Below are 17,606 nucleotides of genomic sequence, written 5' to 3'. Positions count from 1 at the left end.
GCATTGCCGGCCCCTGCCCTTCGCCCCTCACTCCCGTGCCTGTCTCCACAACCCAGGGGTCTGGCCCTTGGCTGGCCCAGAGACCCCCTCTGGAGGGAGCCCCCAAAACCCACTGTCCCCAGTTCCGCCCCCCGTGAGGCCTGTCTTCCCCCTTCTCCCGGAGGATCCTTCTAGCAAGTTCCTTCTTCTAGTGAAGTCACCGAAACCCGTGCATGCCCACGTGCCCGCAAAGCAGCGCTACTCTGGGGATGGGTGAGGCGGCACCCCCATGCCTCGTGGGCAGACTTCCGAGGAACTGAGCCCCACCCTCCGCAGTGGCCTCCACCTTCTGCCATAAACGCCTCAACTGCTGGCACGAGGCCAGCGTCCCGTTTATGTTCTGGACTCAGTTCGGGTTTTATCTCAAGGCCCAGAAGTTCTTGCCTGTTTCTGGGCCGGGTTTAAGCTGGAGAACCTGTGAACCCATTTCCAGGGATTTCCGGAGCTCAGGCAGGTGCGTGTCAATGTGTTCCGGAATGGTGCCTGCCCAGGACAGACTTCACCGGACTCTGTCCCTGGTGGCGAGCGCTTCCCACTTCCCCCAGCCCAGCGGCACGTGCAAACAATGATGCTGAGGCTCCCTGTCCCTGGCCCTCCTGTGCCAGGCCCCATTCCGCAGGTGCAGAACCTGAGGTTTGGATGGAGAGCCCCCTGCACCTCGCTGGGCATGGGGCACCTTCTGAGTGCAGCCAGCCGCCCCTGGGCTCTCCCTGCCCGGGTCCACCCCCTCCCAGGAGCCGGCGGATACCTGGCCCGCGGTGGGCGCAAGTAGAGGCCCAGCCACCGCAACGGGCCACGGGGTGAGGCTGCAGAGAACCTTGCCGTCGCTGGGCCATGGCCTCCTTACCACAGTGCCACAGAGCAGCACCCACATTCCTGGTAACTTTCTCTCTTTTATTGCCAAGTTCAAATTTACCAGGAAGTTCCAGTTTTCATTTCCACCCTCATGTTCAGTGCCCACAGAACATGAGTCACGCTGGCAAGAGCGGGTACTTCCCTGGAATGGTCCCTTGGCCCAGAAGTGTGAGGGCTTCCCAACTCCTGCTCCTCCTTGGGACAAGAGTTATTTATCTATTTTCACCTCAGGGGGAACGAACATAAGGAAGCCTGATAGTTTATACCCAATGTCAACATGACTACATTAAGTATTTCTTATTTATTGCATCTAGAGAAGAAGATGAGAATCCGTTCACGCCGTGCCTTTATTTCTAACAGTGCATCGTGAGACCTTAGAGAAATCTAGTGTATGTCTTTAACGAGGTAGGTCTCTTCACTCCCGCCCAGGCTGGGGGTGGGGGGAGCTGCCTTCTGCGGAGAGTAGGGAGCAGACAGGCTGGGCGGAGGGAAAGGGAGCAGGGAAGGCCTGCAGTGGTGGACGCCCTCCTCCCGCCCCTCCCTGGGATGGCATCTCTGCCCCACATGCTTGCTGGGGCTTTGGGGCTAGTGCTGGAGAGCTCCCGGCCTCACCCCGTCTGACCTTCAGCAAGAGGTGCCCTCGCTCACTCAAGCCCCTAGACTGGAAGGACATATGCGTCTCCACACAGTGTTCAAAGCTGAGGTCTGAGGGTTCATGTGGCCAACCCTGCCCCTGACTTGGCAAACCCAATGGGCCCAATGGACTTGAGGAGGGTGGGACGTGGAGACAGATGGTAGGCCGCGTGGGCTTGCCGAGCTTGGCCCCAGAAATCTGAGCCCAGGAGGACACGGTCCCCACTCCTGCTCTGCAAGGACTCACGGCTCTACCTCTCTCTGCCCGGCCCCAGAGTCCCGGCGCACCCTGTCTGGGCTGGCCTGCCTCGGAAAGCCCCTGCTGTTAGGTTTGTGGGGTGCTCCCAAAGACACAGCATGCCCGCGGCCACCATGATGGTCAAGACCTAGCAAGGCAGGTCCTTCATCAGAGTCAAGACGGCTGCCTACCTCCTGTAGACCCCAGACCTTCTCATACAAGGATGCATGCATCCTCCTCACCCGCAAGGTGACAGGGAGCCCCTGGTTAAGGAAGTCCCCACCCCATGCCCAAAGGTGTCCTGCTGGGGCAAGCCGCAGGACCCACACTGCAAGCCCACCTCTGGGGCATACCTGCCCTCGGCAGGTGGCATGTTTTGTTCAACTCCACCCTCCAGGTCTCGGCAACGCTGCTGCAGGACCTCCCGCCGTGCTGTCCCCAACTTCTTCAGTGCTCGGTGGCCATGGAGCCGCTGGGAGCCACTGGATTTCAGAGGGCAGGCTGGTGGTCCTGGAGGGGGGCCTGTTCTTTACAATAATGCCACCGGGCTGGGAAGTTACTTGCTTTCTGTCATTTCTGCTGCCCCAGAGTCCCTGCAAAACCAGAGCGCCAGCCTGCTCTTCTATCCAAGCAAAGGATCCGGTAGGATGGGTGGCTGGCTGCAGGCCTCTGCGGCTGATGACATGCCCTTTCTCGTCAGGGACCCCCCTGGCCCCTTCTTCCACCCCACCTGCCTCTCCTTGCTGCGGGGCTCTGCGGATGGTCACGGCTCATCCCTCCTGCTGAGGCCCCTGGAATTTCTGCCGGCACGCCTCCTTCTCCGGGCTGGGTCTCTTCCCCGTTGAAGCGGGGCGGGCACAGCTGCGCAGAGGGCTTCTGCTGATGGACAGCCCCGTCCCCACGGGTGCCACGGCCCTCCTTGGTGGGTTCTGCTGCCACCGCAGGGTGACAGGGAGGCCATGAGGCCTGCGGTCCTTGAACAGGCCGACCGTCCCCGGGCCCGGTGTGCTGGCACTCTGGGCGGGCACACGAAGAGGAAAGTGTGGAAGGTCTTGGCGCCGACCCGGGAGAGGCGAGGGTCACCGGGCTGGTCCCGGCTACGCACACAGGAACGGCGCAGGTGCACGATGAGATACGTCGGAGAACCAGCCCGCACGCGGCCGGCTCAAATCGAGAAGCAACTGTGGAGTTTCCATTTTACAAATCAGCTTGTGTCTCGGCAGCGGCAGCCGAGAGGGAGAGCGGCACACCTGAGCTCCCAGGACGACTGGTCGACACGCCTGTGGCAGGCGGGACCTGGCCCTTGGGCGTCGCCCCGCATGGCAGCCTGCACGCACGCGGTCGGGCACAGGCCATGTGGAAGACGGCCTCTGTGGCCTCCTCTTTCCATCACGGCCACGGGGCCGGGGTCTGCGCGGTCCCAGATGGTTCTCTCTAGACAAAGAGAGGTGGCAAGAACTGAAGGTGACGCTGGGAAGCCGTCCTGACTGGTTTCAGTCCAGAGAGATGAAGGATGGGTCCTGAGCGGGGAGCTGGCTGCACCGGCCCCTTTCCTGGGAAGATTTTTCAGGGAACAAGGCAAGGCGCCTTGGCTACCGCGACAGAGAAACTTTTGGCCCTCTCAGCTCTGGGTGTACCTGAGAATACACGTATCTCCCTTATCTTTGTTTAAAAAATAAGCTAAACTTTCCAGGAAGGTACTTATCATTCCACAGGCTCGCAGAGTTAGCGAGTGGTAGAGAAGTAAGGAAACAGGGAAAGCCAGACCGAGAGCTTTAGAACACAACGCTGGGAAGTTCGAGGGAAAATGAAAATGAAATCTTAACAGTAATATTATACTTTTAACATGACGTCAAACCTTAAGGGCTGAGGATTCTTTTTTTTGGACTTTTTTTTTTAAATAGATGCTTTTTAAATAAATGCTTTTTATCTGCTGCCAAAAGCGGAAATAAATATCCAAAGGAGATGCTTATCAAAGTTTGTTTCTCTACAAATTTCTACCCAAAGTGACTTGGTCCAGTTGTTATGGGCACACTGGGCGTGGTGGCCGAGGAGCTTCCAGACCAGGGCAGCTGGCTGATGAAGAGAGGGGGCGGGGGTCCTGCCACCCCAGGGTCGTCAGGCTCAGAGACCAGGAGGCCGCGCTCCTCCCCGAGGCAGCTGCCTGGTCATCTGGGTTCACTGGGGTGTCTCCCCCAGGTCCAGCCTGCTCTCTAAGAGGTGCAAAGTGAAACGGGGAATTCAAACGGAGCAAAGGTGCGCGAGAAGAGATGGCAGCCGTGGTTCCTGGGGCCACGGGGACTGTGGGTGCTCCCGATGTGTCTCTGAGTCCGCTGTACTGGGTCCCTGCCAGCAGGCCCACACACACAAAGGGAGGCCACTCGGCGCCCGCTCAGTGCCCGGCGGGGTCCGTGGGCTCTGGGTGTGCGGCCTCTTCGCCTAGCTGTGCGGGGATGCCAGTGAGGGTGCGGAGGCTGTGGGGGTCGACGGGGGGGACAAGGGTCAGCGACTCCACGCTCAGCGTATCGGCAGTGTCCTCACAGAGCAGGGAGATGGAGGGCTGCTGGGCGGGGATGAGGCTGGGGGACAGGTTGACTGTCTCCGCGTCTGCGCTCCTTGCCAGGCTCTTGCTGGGCCTGGCCTCTGCGTCCATGTCGTTGACGATCACCAACTGGCTGGGAAGATGAGGCTGAGGCTGTTCCATAGTCACGGGGTCATCTGGGCGGGGGGAGAAAGAACAAGGGTACACTTAGCCCCGGGACACTCTGCTCCCGTCCTGCACAAAGGCCCAGGGATATCTGGGTGGGAGATGGTGGTTCTGGGGGGGACAGCTTGTCTCCACCTCCTCCTTCTGGGGACACAGGAGCTGGTAAATCCAGTCTTCCCTAGGCCTGGGGAGAAATCTGTCAGGGCCCAGGGTTACCCTGACCTGTGATGTGAAAGAACAATTAGGGGCTTGTGCAGAATCAATGGGCAGATTATGGTGCCAGGAAGCGGCCCGGGTGGGCTCCCTGTTAAGGGAGAGTCTTGGACCACTTGCCCAATGAGTAAATACGTGTTTAGGGAGGAAATGGGCTTGGGTGTGCTTATCACTTCAGGCCATTTCCAGAGCCTACATTTGGTAGCATTTACCCAAGGGGGAACTCACTGCGATATTAAAAAACAAAACAAAACAAAACAAAACAAAACAAAAAACAAAACGACAACAACAAAAAGGAATTCTGTGGAACTTTTCAGCTTGCCAAACCAAACCAAAACCTCAGACTATGGTTTGTCTCTCCTGCTCCTTCCCTGTGAGCTCAGTTAGCACCCAAACAGGGGCCATTCGGATCCTGAGCATCCCTAGGGGGGTCACGGAGAGAAATCACGGCAGGGGGAGGGCAGGGGACGCTCCGCCCAGTGCAGTTTATTTTTGAAGTGGCAATTTCTTTTTTTGGTGCTTTTCAAAATCCTTGATTAGATTACAGACAAATGGCCTATCTGCTTTCCCATGACGAGTTTGCCTGGACAGGAACAGCAGCTGAGACTGGTGCTCACCGTGGAAAACATCCTCCGGGCTTTAAGCGCCGGTAATCTGAAAGCATCGACAAGAAGGCCGAGGGCAGCTTGCTTGGAAAGCAAATACCTTATTTGTACAGATTTTGGGGTTGACCAGGCATCAGCAGAAGGTGCTGATGACAGGGTGTTGAGCCATGAGTCGGAAAGCACTCTGGACCCTGGGAAGGATGGTAGACATGTTTTCTTCGATGTGATTCAAGTTAGGTTCTTTGTTTTTAAAGTTAAGCCAAAACAAAACAGAACTGCAAACTGAACATACAGCAAGAGAACGGAAAAACCAAAAGCAAAAGAAAACCGAAGGGCATAAAGAATGGGATGCAGGAGAGGAAGAAGATCCCCACCATGGAAAGATAGCACAAGCAACAGATTGAGCTTCCCAGAGAAGACGACGGCGTTTCTTCCCCCAAGGCTCCTGGGCAAGACAAGCTCTCAAAGATTCCAGATAATTCCTTCCTAAGGCCTTTTTGTTTTCCTTCCTTTTATTGTTATTATGTATATATCTATTTTTAAAGAGAAATAAGGCCCAGAGAAAACCACTGCACAGGGCTTTGGGTCTGCCCTCGCTCCAGGGGTGGGGTGGCGGTGAGCACTAGTGGAAAATGTGATTCAGGGTGTGAGCTGAGCCCAGAAACGCTGAATAAACACTCCACGAGCATTCTGGTTTCTCTGAATCTCACTGAGTTCGCTCCATTCAGTGAGGACACCCTTGCATGCACAGGCTCACGTTCTGGCCCCGAACGATCTACCTGCTGCTCATCCGAGCGTGTGGGTCTCTGTGCAGGCTCACCTGCTCTGGCTTCTTCCACCTGGCTTCCGGTGAGGGTGGGCATGGCTATGGGCCTACATACCTACGGATCCAACACGTAAGCTCAGCTGCTCACAAGGCAGTTCCAAAATGACTAATTCTCCAAATGGCACTTTTGTGCCATCTGGAGACAGAACTGCCAAGCATTTCCTTTATGTTCTCTTGAAACTTCTTGTTAAGAGTTCCCTCTTGGCTCATTTGCATGCAGATATTCAAAAAAGCTGGCAAATCTCTTTCCCTGATCCCTAATGGGGTTTTTGGTGATAAGCATAATCAAGGATATGGGAAATTTGCCATCAAATATATTTAAAAACCAACAAACCCAACAAACAATATTACACACACACAAAATTGGTTTCTTCTTTAAGAAAAGAACCAACAATTTTTATTAAAAGGGTTGGGTTTTTTTTTCCTTTAAAAATAGCCTTTTAAAATTTTTTTATAGGATAAAAATAACCTCTCACCCATCACCCACAACCCTTACTTTTTTTTTTTTAAACTAAGAATTGCTTCCTGAATGTGATCTACAAATGTATCCATTCCAAAGGGAATAAAAAAGGAGATCTTTTTCACCAGGGGAAAATTACCCAACGAAGACAACATGTTCTGGTCCAGGGCTGAGCCCTTGGTTTTGCCTGTCTGCTGGTGTTTTCGGCTTGAAGGCCCCAAATAGGGGCCTGGCCCTGAACACGAGAGATTTGGAGAACATTCTGGTTTCCTGGCCAGGAGCCAGGGAAAAGAGTGGAGGCCTGAGCGGGAAGTCCTGGATGTCTAGGGTTCTGTGAGAGACGCTTGGTCTCCCGAGGCTCTGCCCGTAGCTGACACCGAGGCAGTGGGTCCCCACGTCCCTGGCCAGCACCCTCCAGAAGCTGATCTCCGGCTTTGGGGCAGGGGTTTGGCTGGCCCTTGCCGAGTGATGGTTTCCAGGAAAACTTTGGGGTTGCTGTGCTCAGGCTGGGAGAGTGGGACTGAGTGTGTGTGTGTGTGTGTGTGTGTGTGTGTGTGTTGTGTGTGAAAACTTTGGGGTTGTGCTCAGGCTGGGAGAGTGGGACTGAGTGTGTGTGTGTGTTGTGTGTAGGGGGGCAGCAGAGCATACTGAGTGTGGTGTGTGTGTGGGGGGGCAGCAGAGCATAGCAGGGTAGAGGGCAGAGCTCAGAGAAGCAGCTTTTAAATGTAAAAGAAGGCAAAAGGCTCCCGACTGACTGGCGAGTGGGAGGCCGGCATGGGAAACCCTAAAGGGAAGGTGGGGAAGGTGGTGGGGGAGGTGGGGGGCAGGCAGCAGTTAGGGGCCCTGTGCAGGGAGCTGGCGTCTGTGGCCACCTGGAGCACTGCATGTAAGTACGGGGGGGGGGGGGGGGGGGGGGGGGGGGGGGAGACGCCGCGGCGGGGGGGGTGGGGGAAGCGGTGTGGGCCCTGAGGGGGGGGGGGCGCCAGTGCCTGTGGGGGCTTTGAGCAAGGCCCCTGGCTGAGGCGGGACTGAATCCACTACTGAGCTTTGAGCAAGGCCCCTGGCTGAGGCGGGACTGAATCCACTACTGAGCTTTGAGCAAGGTCGGGGGAGGGTGGGGGGGGAGGGAGAAGAAAAGAAAAAGAGAACCCAGCTGACTTCTCCGTTGCTTTTTGCAAACTCTGCTGCTCAACCCTCGTGGCCTAACGCAGGGGACCCCCCACATGGACTGGGCTGGAGAACACCCCCCCCCCCCCAACTGGGTGGTCCGCGGAGAAGGACGGCGCTTCCAGGCTGCCTGAGCTCGAGGGCAGGGGATGTGGGCCCCAGCCCAGGTGAGGCCGCAGGGGAACGGAAGAACAGGCTTCGGGGAAGCTGGGGAGATGGCCGCTTGGAGGGGGTGGCACAGGTCTGGTCCCCCGAGGCCCCGTGAGGTCCCCCGAGGCGCGGGAAGGCGGCGGCGGGGCGTGTGGGCCGCGCAGGCTAGCGGATGAGACCTGCCTGAGTCGCCTGCGGGAGGTGCCATGTCAGCTGCCGTTGGAAGCACTAAACCCAGTGGCCGCCGTGACTGTCGGCCTCCGACAGGCTGAACACTCGCCGGCGTCCTTTCCTGCCATTCCTGACTAGAGGCAAACACAGCGACAGGTCAGAGAAAGCCTTCAACCGCGCGACAGAGAAAGGGGGCCCGGAGAGGGGCGCGGAGCGGTGACGGACACCCGGCCCGGACGAGAGCTCCAGGGGAGCAGGGCGCCGTCACCACGGCGAGGGGCCCAACTGTGTGCCCACTCATGGGGCTCACTCGAGGGACAAGACAGCGACAGCTCAGTCCTGTTGGAAAGGAAAAACTGGGGGTGGTCGGCCATGCGTGGTGTCTGTCGGCGAGAAACGTCCAGGGACAGAGGGACAGAGCAGACGGGCGATCCACACGTGAACCAGCAGCGAGCACGAGGGCCCTGCTTCCCTGGGACCGTCCGAAGAGGGAAGGCTGTGGGGCTGGGGGATGGGAGCCCAGCGGGCTAGAGAAACAAGCAGATTTCCGCCCCCTGACCGATGAGGCCCCAAGCTTCCTGATGTCACCACACTAAAGCCAACAGCACAGCTTGGGGAGCTCTGGGCAAGCCCTGGACCCCTCCCCAGCCGCACTCCAGAAGACACTCGGCAGCTCTGCACCTTTGGAGACCAAGGCCGAGCCACAGCAGGAAGGCCTGAGACCAGGTGCCGAGCGGCCAAGGGGGGGTTCTAATCGGCTGAAACAAAAATGTTAGGAGCATCTCCCTGGGAAGGAAGGAAGCATACTCTCAGACATAACCTTGAAGTTCGAGCCAAGCTGAAAATTAATGCCACAGAACACAACATGAATATAACCTAATGCGGCGCGGGGCTATGTGCTTAAAAGTCGTTACGATGGTGCATCGTGTGGTATGCGTATTTCACCAAGATAAAAAAAAAAATTAATGCCATGGAGAAAACTGGGGAGAAAAGAACATGCCTTGCTCGGGGTTTCTGTCCTTCAAGTCCGCCTGACCGGTAACCGAGTTCAGTGACACGCGGGTCAGTCTTGGGCTGTCTGGCTCCCAGTGGGCCCGAAAGGGACCGAGTGCTGGGGAGAAGGTCATGTGTTCAGACAGCCCAGGGGGCAGGTGAGGATGGGGAGAGCAGGACCCTGCCCCTGCCAGGCCTCAACACGGGGCTTCCAAGGACCAAACCCTTCCTTCTTCCTATAAAACCTTGGGGTAAGGTCAAAGCGCTCATTCCACAGGCCCAAAAACGGACGACGGAAAGAGCAGGCTGGACTTCACGCTGACTTCATTTTTTAACGAACGATTGTCTTTTCTCGAAGCAGCTCACCCGAACGTGTGTGTGACACAACAGAGCCGGTCACAGAGCTCGATCCTGAGTTCTCTTATCTGAGCCCCACGCAGGGCATGTGGCTGCAAGCGTGTGCACTGGGTGTGTGTGAGCGTGCATCTGCCCGTGTGTACGTGCGTGTGACGGGATGCAACCCAGAAAGCTTTTCTAAAGTATTCCTACCGGCCCTACATTTGGTTCCAAATTGGGTCTATTTTCTCTTTCCCGCCATAGGTTCTCTGCAATTTCAGCTTCTCAAAACCATCAAGTGTTTAAGGAAAAAAACGCCTGCTAATTCCAACTCTATAATTTTCTCAGTGAAGAGCAAGCTGAGGCCTATCAGGCCTGCTGCACTGGACGAGTGGGCGACAAGATGCCAGGTCCCAGGAGGCTGCCCAGGGCACCGGTCTCCCCAGGAAGGCCTGAGGGTCTCACTGCACTTTCTATAAAGGACAAGGGGAACAGGTCAACTCGCGCATCAGCTGTTACAACTGGACAGTAATTCCCTTGGCACAGTCTTAACAGGTGAATAAGTAACCATGAAAATAAAATACCCTTGCTCCCAACTCCTTCTAGCTGGTTTCTCTGGTTACCAGGGAATTCAGTTGTGACCTGGTAACCAGGTGTCTCTTGGCCCTGATTTGAGGTCCAGCACTTGCAAAAAAGCCACTCGCAAGCATCCACACTCTGTCCCTGGCATGTGGAGGAGACTCAGAAGCAGGTGCTCCCAGCACAGAGGGCAAACCAGTGACCCTCTGGGCGGGTCCCTTCCCGCTGTGGTGAGGGGCCCTCTGCCAGCGCTGGGCCACAGGCTTAGGCCCCCATGGGCACATGCGCTGTTCCTCAAAAACAGGCCGCCCCTTGGGGTCTGTATCTGGAAGGGCAGCATTTATGGGGAGACCCCAGGGAAAGAGGGAAAAGAAACCAACTTGTCTCCTGCCAGAGGCTGGGCTCAGCCTGGAGGGGGTGGGGGGGCTGTGTGAGACCTAAGGCCACCCTCCTCACAGACCGCTGTCCTCATTAACCCCTCAGCCTTCGGCTGCTGCCTCTGGGAGTCTGCCGGCCCCTCCTACTGCTGTTCCGTGCTGCCCAAGCCCCCTGCACCTTTCCTTTGTCACAGTTCTCAACTGGACACTTATGTGCGGTCATCTGGTAGACCCTGGCCTCCCCTGCTAGCCTGTGCGTTCCTTTGTCACCTTCTATCCCCAGTGCCTGCACATAGCAGGGACTCAACAAAAACCTGTTCGGTTAGAAAATGTTAATGCAGTGGAGATAGGGCCCCAAGGCCAGCAGAGATGAGATGCAGAGAGAGGCCAGACATGAGGGCCACCCTTGGAGGGACCCTAGTGAGATCAGGTCTGACATCCACAAAACCTGAGTCACTCCGACTCAAGGTCCCATGGGCAGCTGAGAAAATCTGTATTTGGGATAAAAAGGGCTTCCTGCAAACCCAGGCAGAGAACTTGAGGTCCCCTGGGCTGGACAGAGGGCGGGGGTGGGAAATAACTAAGTATCAAAAGAGTTTTACGCCCTCATTTGGGGATGACCCCATTTGGGCTGGCAGAGGAGATGGGGCCCTCTGGGGTCCACTGTGTTGCTGACTTCGGGGGACCAGCAGGCTTCTCCCACAGGGGCCACACGGCCCAGCCTTGGTTGACTGGGGCGGCACAGTTGCCAGGGTCTCTGTGCATGGGCTGTGGCTTTTCGTGTGGTTTCTAGAGCAAGCACACACGCTGGAAGGAGAAATGCATGCACTCCATGGGCTGCCCCCCAACGGAGATCTGAACCTGAGGTCCAGGGCTCTGCAGCGCCCCACGGAGGCACCGGAAACAGACTTAGGAGCTGCAGGGATATTCTGCGGGGTGATTTCGGAAGGCAGACCATGGGTTCTAGAATTACTAAGGCCGGGGCCTGTGTGTGGGCTCCTCGGCTTCCTGGCTGCACTGTTGTGGCCAAGCCGTGGGATCCTTCTGAGCCCCCGTGTTTTCAACTGTACAGCATGAGGTGGAGGGTGGCAAGTCTCAGTGAGGGGGTGTCTGTCCGGTGTTTGTGAGCACAGTGCCTGGCACACGGGGGGATGAGGAGGTACACCTGCTGTGCCTCGATGGAGCGGGTACACAGCACACAGCGCATGTGTTGGAGAAGGGTGTGCAGTGCGTGCCTGGGCCCCACCTACGGCTAGGATAGTGTAAGGCTCACCCTTGGCTCTCAGGGATATCCTTGGATAATTCCGGGGTTCAAAGCCGCAGAGTCACGGAAAGCTGGGCCTGTTTCTTCCCCTGACGGATGGCATCTCTCGTCTGCTTCCCCGACCAAACACCTGCCCGTGCAAAGTGTGGCTTCGAGAGCAGAGAAGCCAGCGGAGCTAATTCTGGCTGCAAGGGGCCTGGCAGCGGCTCTCCCCACGGGGAACTTCCTGGACTCAGAGACCCTGGAAGTACAGGGCTAGGAATGCCTTGGATTCAGCACTGTGTCCTCCAAAACCACTTGGGAGGACAAGTGGCCCCTTGACTGGGCCGCAGCTGTCTTCTGCTGTCCCGGCTGGGTGGGCTGCAGGGAGAGGCCCCGGCCTGTCCTGCTGCCCAGCTGGCCCTGCAGGATGCCGCCTCCGGCGGACTATGCCCAGAGCCCGCAGGCGGAGCTTCTGCCCATTAGAAGTCTGAACACCGGGCCACTGCTCCGGGCCGACATCAACCCAGGAAAGTGGCCAAAGAGCACCCATCCTGACAACACCTCCCTTGCAGCCTCAGCTTCCTGTCCAGCACAGCCCGGGGAGACAGCAGGCGCGTGGCGGCACCATCTGGGGAGGCCTGCCCTTACGAAGAACACGGAAACCTCCTGTGCTGTGCTGTGGATGGGACCCAGGAGGCTGGAGCCTGGCCTGGAAGGTGGCCATTGAGGGGCCGAGTGAATGGTGGCCCTCCCAAGATCTGCCACCCCGGCCTGTGACTCCGGTCGCCGGGCCCCTGTGACAGGGAGCAGCGCGTGGGTTCCGATGCTCTCTCTTTGCAGGGATCAGGAGCTGGGTCCTCAGCTGAGAGTGAAGGGCAGGCTGCCTGACAGGCTGGCCCTTCGTCAGGGGGTGAGTTACTTCAGTGTCTGCAGAGACTCGGACAGGCAGGCTGGGCCACAAGCTTTTACTGTCAGGCAGCATAAAAAATGGGGCCTCGCACACTCGCCTCCACAGGCCTGCCGGGGAGGCACGGAACGGGGGCAGACACCCAGGAGAGCCTGACCACCACTTATCAACTGGTGCTGCCTGGCTACCTGACAGGCTGACAGCCCCTGCATTTCTCAGATGAGAACACAGGTCACTGGCACCGTGCGGGGGATGGTGGCGGTAGGGACGGAGGGGCTGAGGGAGGCCAAGAGAAAAGAAATTCGCCTCCTGGGGACCCTGAGCCTCTGGGGGAAGGTGCAGAGCCGAAGCCCCAGGGGCCGCGCTCACGTGAACATCTGCAAACACAGACCTGATTTTGACGATTGTGGATCTTGGCTGGTTTCAGTTTTAGGCAAAGAAGTACACGGCTCATTTGTTTGCTTAGCTGTTGTCTGTGCCTTCTTAAACATGAAAGAAAGGCGTACATAGCTCCATCGGGAAGAGACCTTCACCCCAAGTGCAATCGTAAGTCTAAGTGTGTTTGGGTGCACACGACACAGACACAGAAGCATGCACATGCAGGCTGCACGTGGGCGCACACACAAGCCCGTGAACACACAACCCTGCCCTTTGGTCCCCAGAGCCAGCGTGAGATCAGGCTGCAGAGGAAGGTGGAGGGCTCTTCCTGGCTTCTGGAGAAAGTGCCGTCTGAATGTCTGGCTGTGGGCCTGGGACCGGCAGCAACACCTGCAGCCAACCTCAGATCGGGCTCAGAAACAGCTCAGACAAGGCGGCCACCTCCCCCCAAGCTGGGGTGGGGAGGGGGCGGGGGCAGGAGCAGGTGCTGAGTGGAAGAAGGTCTAAGTGAGGTGGCGTGAGGGTGACCCTGCCGCCTGGGCCTCAGGGATGTCAATAGTAGCTGGAGGTAATAGATGCTGGTGGGAGGAGGGGGCTGCAGGCAGCAGGCGAGACCAGGCGGGGTTAACCCTTCGCTGGGGAATGTGGGAGCTGACAATCCTGGAGAGGTGCGTGCATCGAAGGAGATCGTGGGCTCCAGTGCTGAGAGAACAGGAGCCGGGGGCCCTTAGTCTCCTGGCACATGGCTTTTATCATGACCCCCCCGATCCGCCGCCTGACAAGAGTTTGGTCAGGTGCCCTGAGATAGGATAGGTGAGAGCTCTGGATGGGATCTCGAAGGAACAGCGAAGGACACCGAGGGTCCCCAAATGAGGGGGCCTCCCAAATCAGAACAGGCCCATGGAGTCGTGCTGCTGGGGCGTGAAGCTTCATGCACCCCCCCAAGCCCCTCTCCAGCATCCCTGCTTGGGCCCTGCTCCATCTGGCTGCATTGTGCAGCCAAGGAGTTCAGGAAAAAAGCCTGGTGCCTTGCCCCTGGGATCTCACTGGGCACAGCGAGGTGCCCAAGTGTGAGGGGCTCATGGTGGCTGAGAACACAGGGGGTTGGCACTCATCTCACTGTAGCCCCCCTGCTCACGGGGTCTGCCCGTGCAACACCTGCCCTTGTCTGAGGCCCAGGAAGGCGAGACAGGACTCTAGCTCATCCCGAAAGACTCCCAAAGGGTGTACCCCTGGTCACAGACGTCTGGACTGCACACATTTACAGAGAAAACTGGTATGTTATGAAGGAAAGAACAAATTAGCATGGACACAAGGCTTTTGCCAGGTTCACACATTCCGGTCTGGGAGACCCCTCCTCGTGGAGGTGATAATGGGGCAGATGCAGGCTCGGCAGCCGTCCATTCCCTCCAGCCCTGCAGTCAGGGAAGGTCTTTCTCGGCGGGGGGCCAGCCTGCAAAAGGAGTGACTCCTCCCCTGTGGGGAGCTAGACCAGCCATCGCATCAGAAGGAACGCAGAACCCCAGGCGGCGGCGGCAAGGATGAGCTGGGGGTCAGCGGTCTCAGCACGGAGGGATCACAGAGCTCCCCAAAGTTGCTGCCCCCCCCACCCGCCCACACCACATCACGCGGCCAATACCTGACGGGCTCTGGATGGCAGAAGGGGTGGATGATGAGCTGGTACCTCCAGAGTCGCAGTGGCTGGTGCTCCCACTGCCGCTGGGGCTCCCGCCGCCGGCAGATGGCGAGGACAGGGATGGCAAGCTGTGCTGGTTTATGCACTGGGCCACGGCAAAGCCTGCAAGGTAAGTGGTGAGGTGACCAAGTGGGAAGAAACAAGCTGGCCTAGCAGGAGGGGGTGCCACACCCCCCGATTTCGTGGGAGATGCCACAGGGCAAGCCGCACCTCAAAGGGGGGCTGGGGGACCTTAACCTAAAGGCTACATCCCCCAACCCAACCCAGCCCCTTGAAGAGTCCCCAGCTGACCTCTCTGGCCACGGGCCTAACCTGGACACACTTCAAAGCCGTTTCAAGGAAGAGGGTGCAGCCGGCCATAGAGCCAAGGGCCATGAGCCATTCATCAGAGTGCCTGACGCTGGCTCAGCGACGCAGGCTGGCTGTGGTCTTGAAGGGGACACGCAGCCTGGGGGCTTCAGAGGCATCCTGGTGGGACTCGGGACAGCCTCACAGCAAAATCTTGGGGCCTTCGCTAACATGCCCGAGTTGTCAAAGGCAGGGCACTGGGCGGGAGGGGAGGAGCCCCTGAGACTCTCCCTGCCACAGGTTTTGCTCAGCTCTGGTGAAGAGCTCCCAATTGCAGAGTTCCACACGGCCCTTGGAGCAATTCTGGCTTCAGAGATGGGGACTACACATTTGCAAGGCCCGTGGCCTTCCCGCACCAGGGAGTGAGGGAGCTGGGACACTCGGATTTGGGCAAGCTCTGCTCCCCATGCAGAAACACCAGAATGCGTGTCTAGCACCACCCCCCTGCTAGCTGGGAGTGTCATCGCTAGGTTCTTGTCACTGCACTGTACTGGGGGTCCAGTGGGACACAGGACTTCGCACACAGGGAGCCCCTTTCCTGCAGACCATGGCTTTCTGTCCTTTCCACAGCCTGCTTTCCTAAAGGGCCATAGCTTCTGATTTGATTTCATTCACTAAATGCAGGAAAGCTCCCATGGATCAAAAGCCTTGTTGATGATCCCAGGGGGCTATGTGGACCGTGGTGGCTTCTGCATCAGCCCCCACAAGCTGGGCAGGACCATGGTCAAGGTGCTCTGTGGAGCATGATGCTTCTGCCCTGTAATTCTGAAGTGGCACCAAACTGGAGTGGGGACTGGGGGGGGGGGGGGCATGTCCTCCTTCTAGCTGAGAGTGGGGATCCCAACCCTCCCAGCCAATCACATCAAACCTCTCCACTCCCTGAGCACACTCACCCCAGCCAGCCCCAAACCTCATTCATGCCACCTGCACGGGCTGAACTTCACATAGTCCAGCTCCCATGGACACTTCTTCCAGAAGGTTCCCTAGGCTCTGACCTTGCTTTTCGCAGAATTCAGGAAGGCGACAGGGTGGTGGGCAGTGGTCAGCAAACTATGGCCCAGTGTTTTGTAAATGAAGTTTGACTGGAACACAGCCATGGCCCTTTGCTTGCATACAGAGTCAGCGGCTGTTTCGAGCCCTGAGCAGTTGCCTCACGGCCCGCGAAGCCTGAAATATTTTACTCTCTGGCCCTCGACTGAAGCAGCACACTGAGCCTGGGTTCTGGCACCAGGAAAGCTTGGGTTCTATCCCTGGTCTGCTCACTTACCAGCCCGTGGGGCAAGTCCCTGCACTGTCCTGAGCCCCTTTCCCTTCACCGACCGGTGGGCAAACATGGGCCTGGCTGGGGGTGGGAACCTGCTGCTTCATTCCCCCCCACCCCCCAACGTTAGGACTAGTGGGGCCCCGTACCTGGCCACTGCGGAGGGGCTATTTTGTATTAATGTTTGTGTGAAGTTATTTTTGTCTAAGGATTAGCTCCTTAAAAGCCAGGTCTTTATTGTTGTATTCTCTTTTATTTATTTTTTTATTATTATTAATTTTTTTTAGTAGCGTTGACGCACAATGTGACATTAGTTTAAGGCCTCCCACTTATTGATTTGTCAAGTTTATACATTGTGCTGTGTTCCCAAGTGTAGCTCCCATCTGTCCCATTACAACACTATTACAATATTACTGACTATATTCTTTATGCTCTGCTTTCTATTCCTGTGACTTCCTCATTCCATAACTGGAGGCCTGTACCTCCCTCATCCCCCTCCCCTCGGGCAAGCGGGGTCTTTATTTATACCCCTAGCCAAGCCCTCCTGGTTTTGCAATGTGAGGCCTTGTGGGAGCGTGGTGGGTAAATTCACCAGCTTCTCTTTCGTGGAGGGCAGTACTCCCCTCCCCCAGCTACCGCGAACGGACATTTGCTTGCAGGGAGAATAGCAGGACTGACGTGCTGGAGTTCCCAAGAAGAGGCGTTATGTGATCGACTGTGTGTATCTGTGGTGGAAGGGGGAGGCTCAGATTAGCTACGGCAAACACCGAGGCCAATCTGAACGCCAGTCGGGAAGATTCCCAGGGGGCAATCAGCTGCAGCCCCACAGCCCCGGCTTTGTGGCTGCTTACTTCTTAATCACTTCAAGTGGTAAACCCCCAAGTTTACAAGCTGTTAACTTGACTCGAAAATGAATCACGCCTTAACAAATCAAAATGTCAAGATGGCTTTTCCCCAAGCTGCTTATTTATTAGAGCAATGAACACGGGCCGCCGAGTGTGGTCAGAGTGCTGGGACTAAGACTTTTATGTCTCCGACAATGCCCCAGCCAGGACAGACGGATGGCGTAGCTGTCACCCCCTTCTCGTATGACACAAGTCCTCTCCGTCAGGCTCTTTAGAGCCCCGGTTTATTGCTCTAAGACCTCTGGGGCCGGGCGTGTGCGGTAGATGAGAGGCTGAGAGGCTAGAGTGCCTTCATTTTGGGAATGGATGAGGGTCAAGCCGCATACCTTTCGTTTGTGCTGAGAAATAAATAGAAAAAAAAATCACCAACTTACGATACCACCTGTTCGCAGGGCCTAGCTGAGCAGAGACAAAGCAGCACATCTTCCCCTTGCTGGCTGCTGCTAGAACCTCCCCCTCTTCTTTGCCCCCCCTTTTGTACTCCTCTCCCCTCCCCCACGGCACTGGGGACCCAGA

At 57.2% G+C, this 17,606-nt stretch overlaps 1 protein-coding gene across 8 annotated transcripts in view; it reads right to left on the bottom strand.

Annotated features, from left to right (window-relative positions):
• Positions 1 to 1,176: 1,176 nt before the first annotated feature.
• The window catches only part of CLEC16A (C-type lectin domain containing 16A), a 202,541-nt gene continuing 186,111 nt past the window's right edge, over positions 1,177 to 17,606 (bottom strand). For 3 of the 8 annotated variants that reach the window (XM_032392260.1, XM_032392263.1, XM_032392261.1), the window contains 3 exons: positions 14,520 to 14,678; positions 8,077 to 8,198; positions 1,177 to 4,483 (listed from right to left, as the gene is read on the bottom strand). In XM_032392260.1, coding sequence (XP_032248151.1) covers positions 4,158 to 4,483; positions 8,077 to 8,198; positions 14,520 to 14,678 — 607 coding nt within the window. In that variant the 3' untranslated portion in view covers positions 1,177 to 4,157. The remainder of the gene's footprint in view (positions 4,484 to 8,076; positions 8,199 to 14,519; positions 14,679 to 17,606) is intronic. The other 5 variants (XM_032392262.1, XM_032392264.1, XM_032392265.1 and 2 more) reach the window with 3 other exon arrangements.

Source organism: Phoca vitulina, unplaced genomic scaffold, assembly GCF_004348235.1.
Source record: "Phoca vitulina isolate PV1807 unplaced genomic scaffold, GSC_HSeal_1.0 scaffold66, whole genome shotgun sequence".
NCBI lineage: Eukaryota > Metazoa > Chordata > Mammalia > Carnivora > Phocidae > Phoca > Phoca vitulina.
This window is presented reverse-complemented; position numbering and strand designations above follow the sequence as displayed.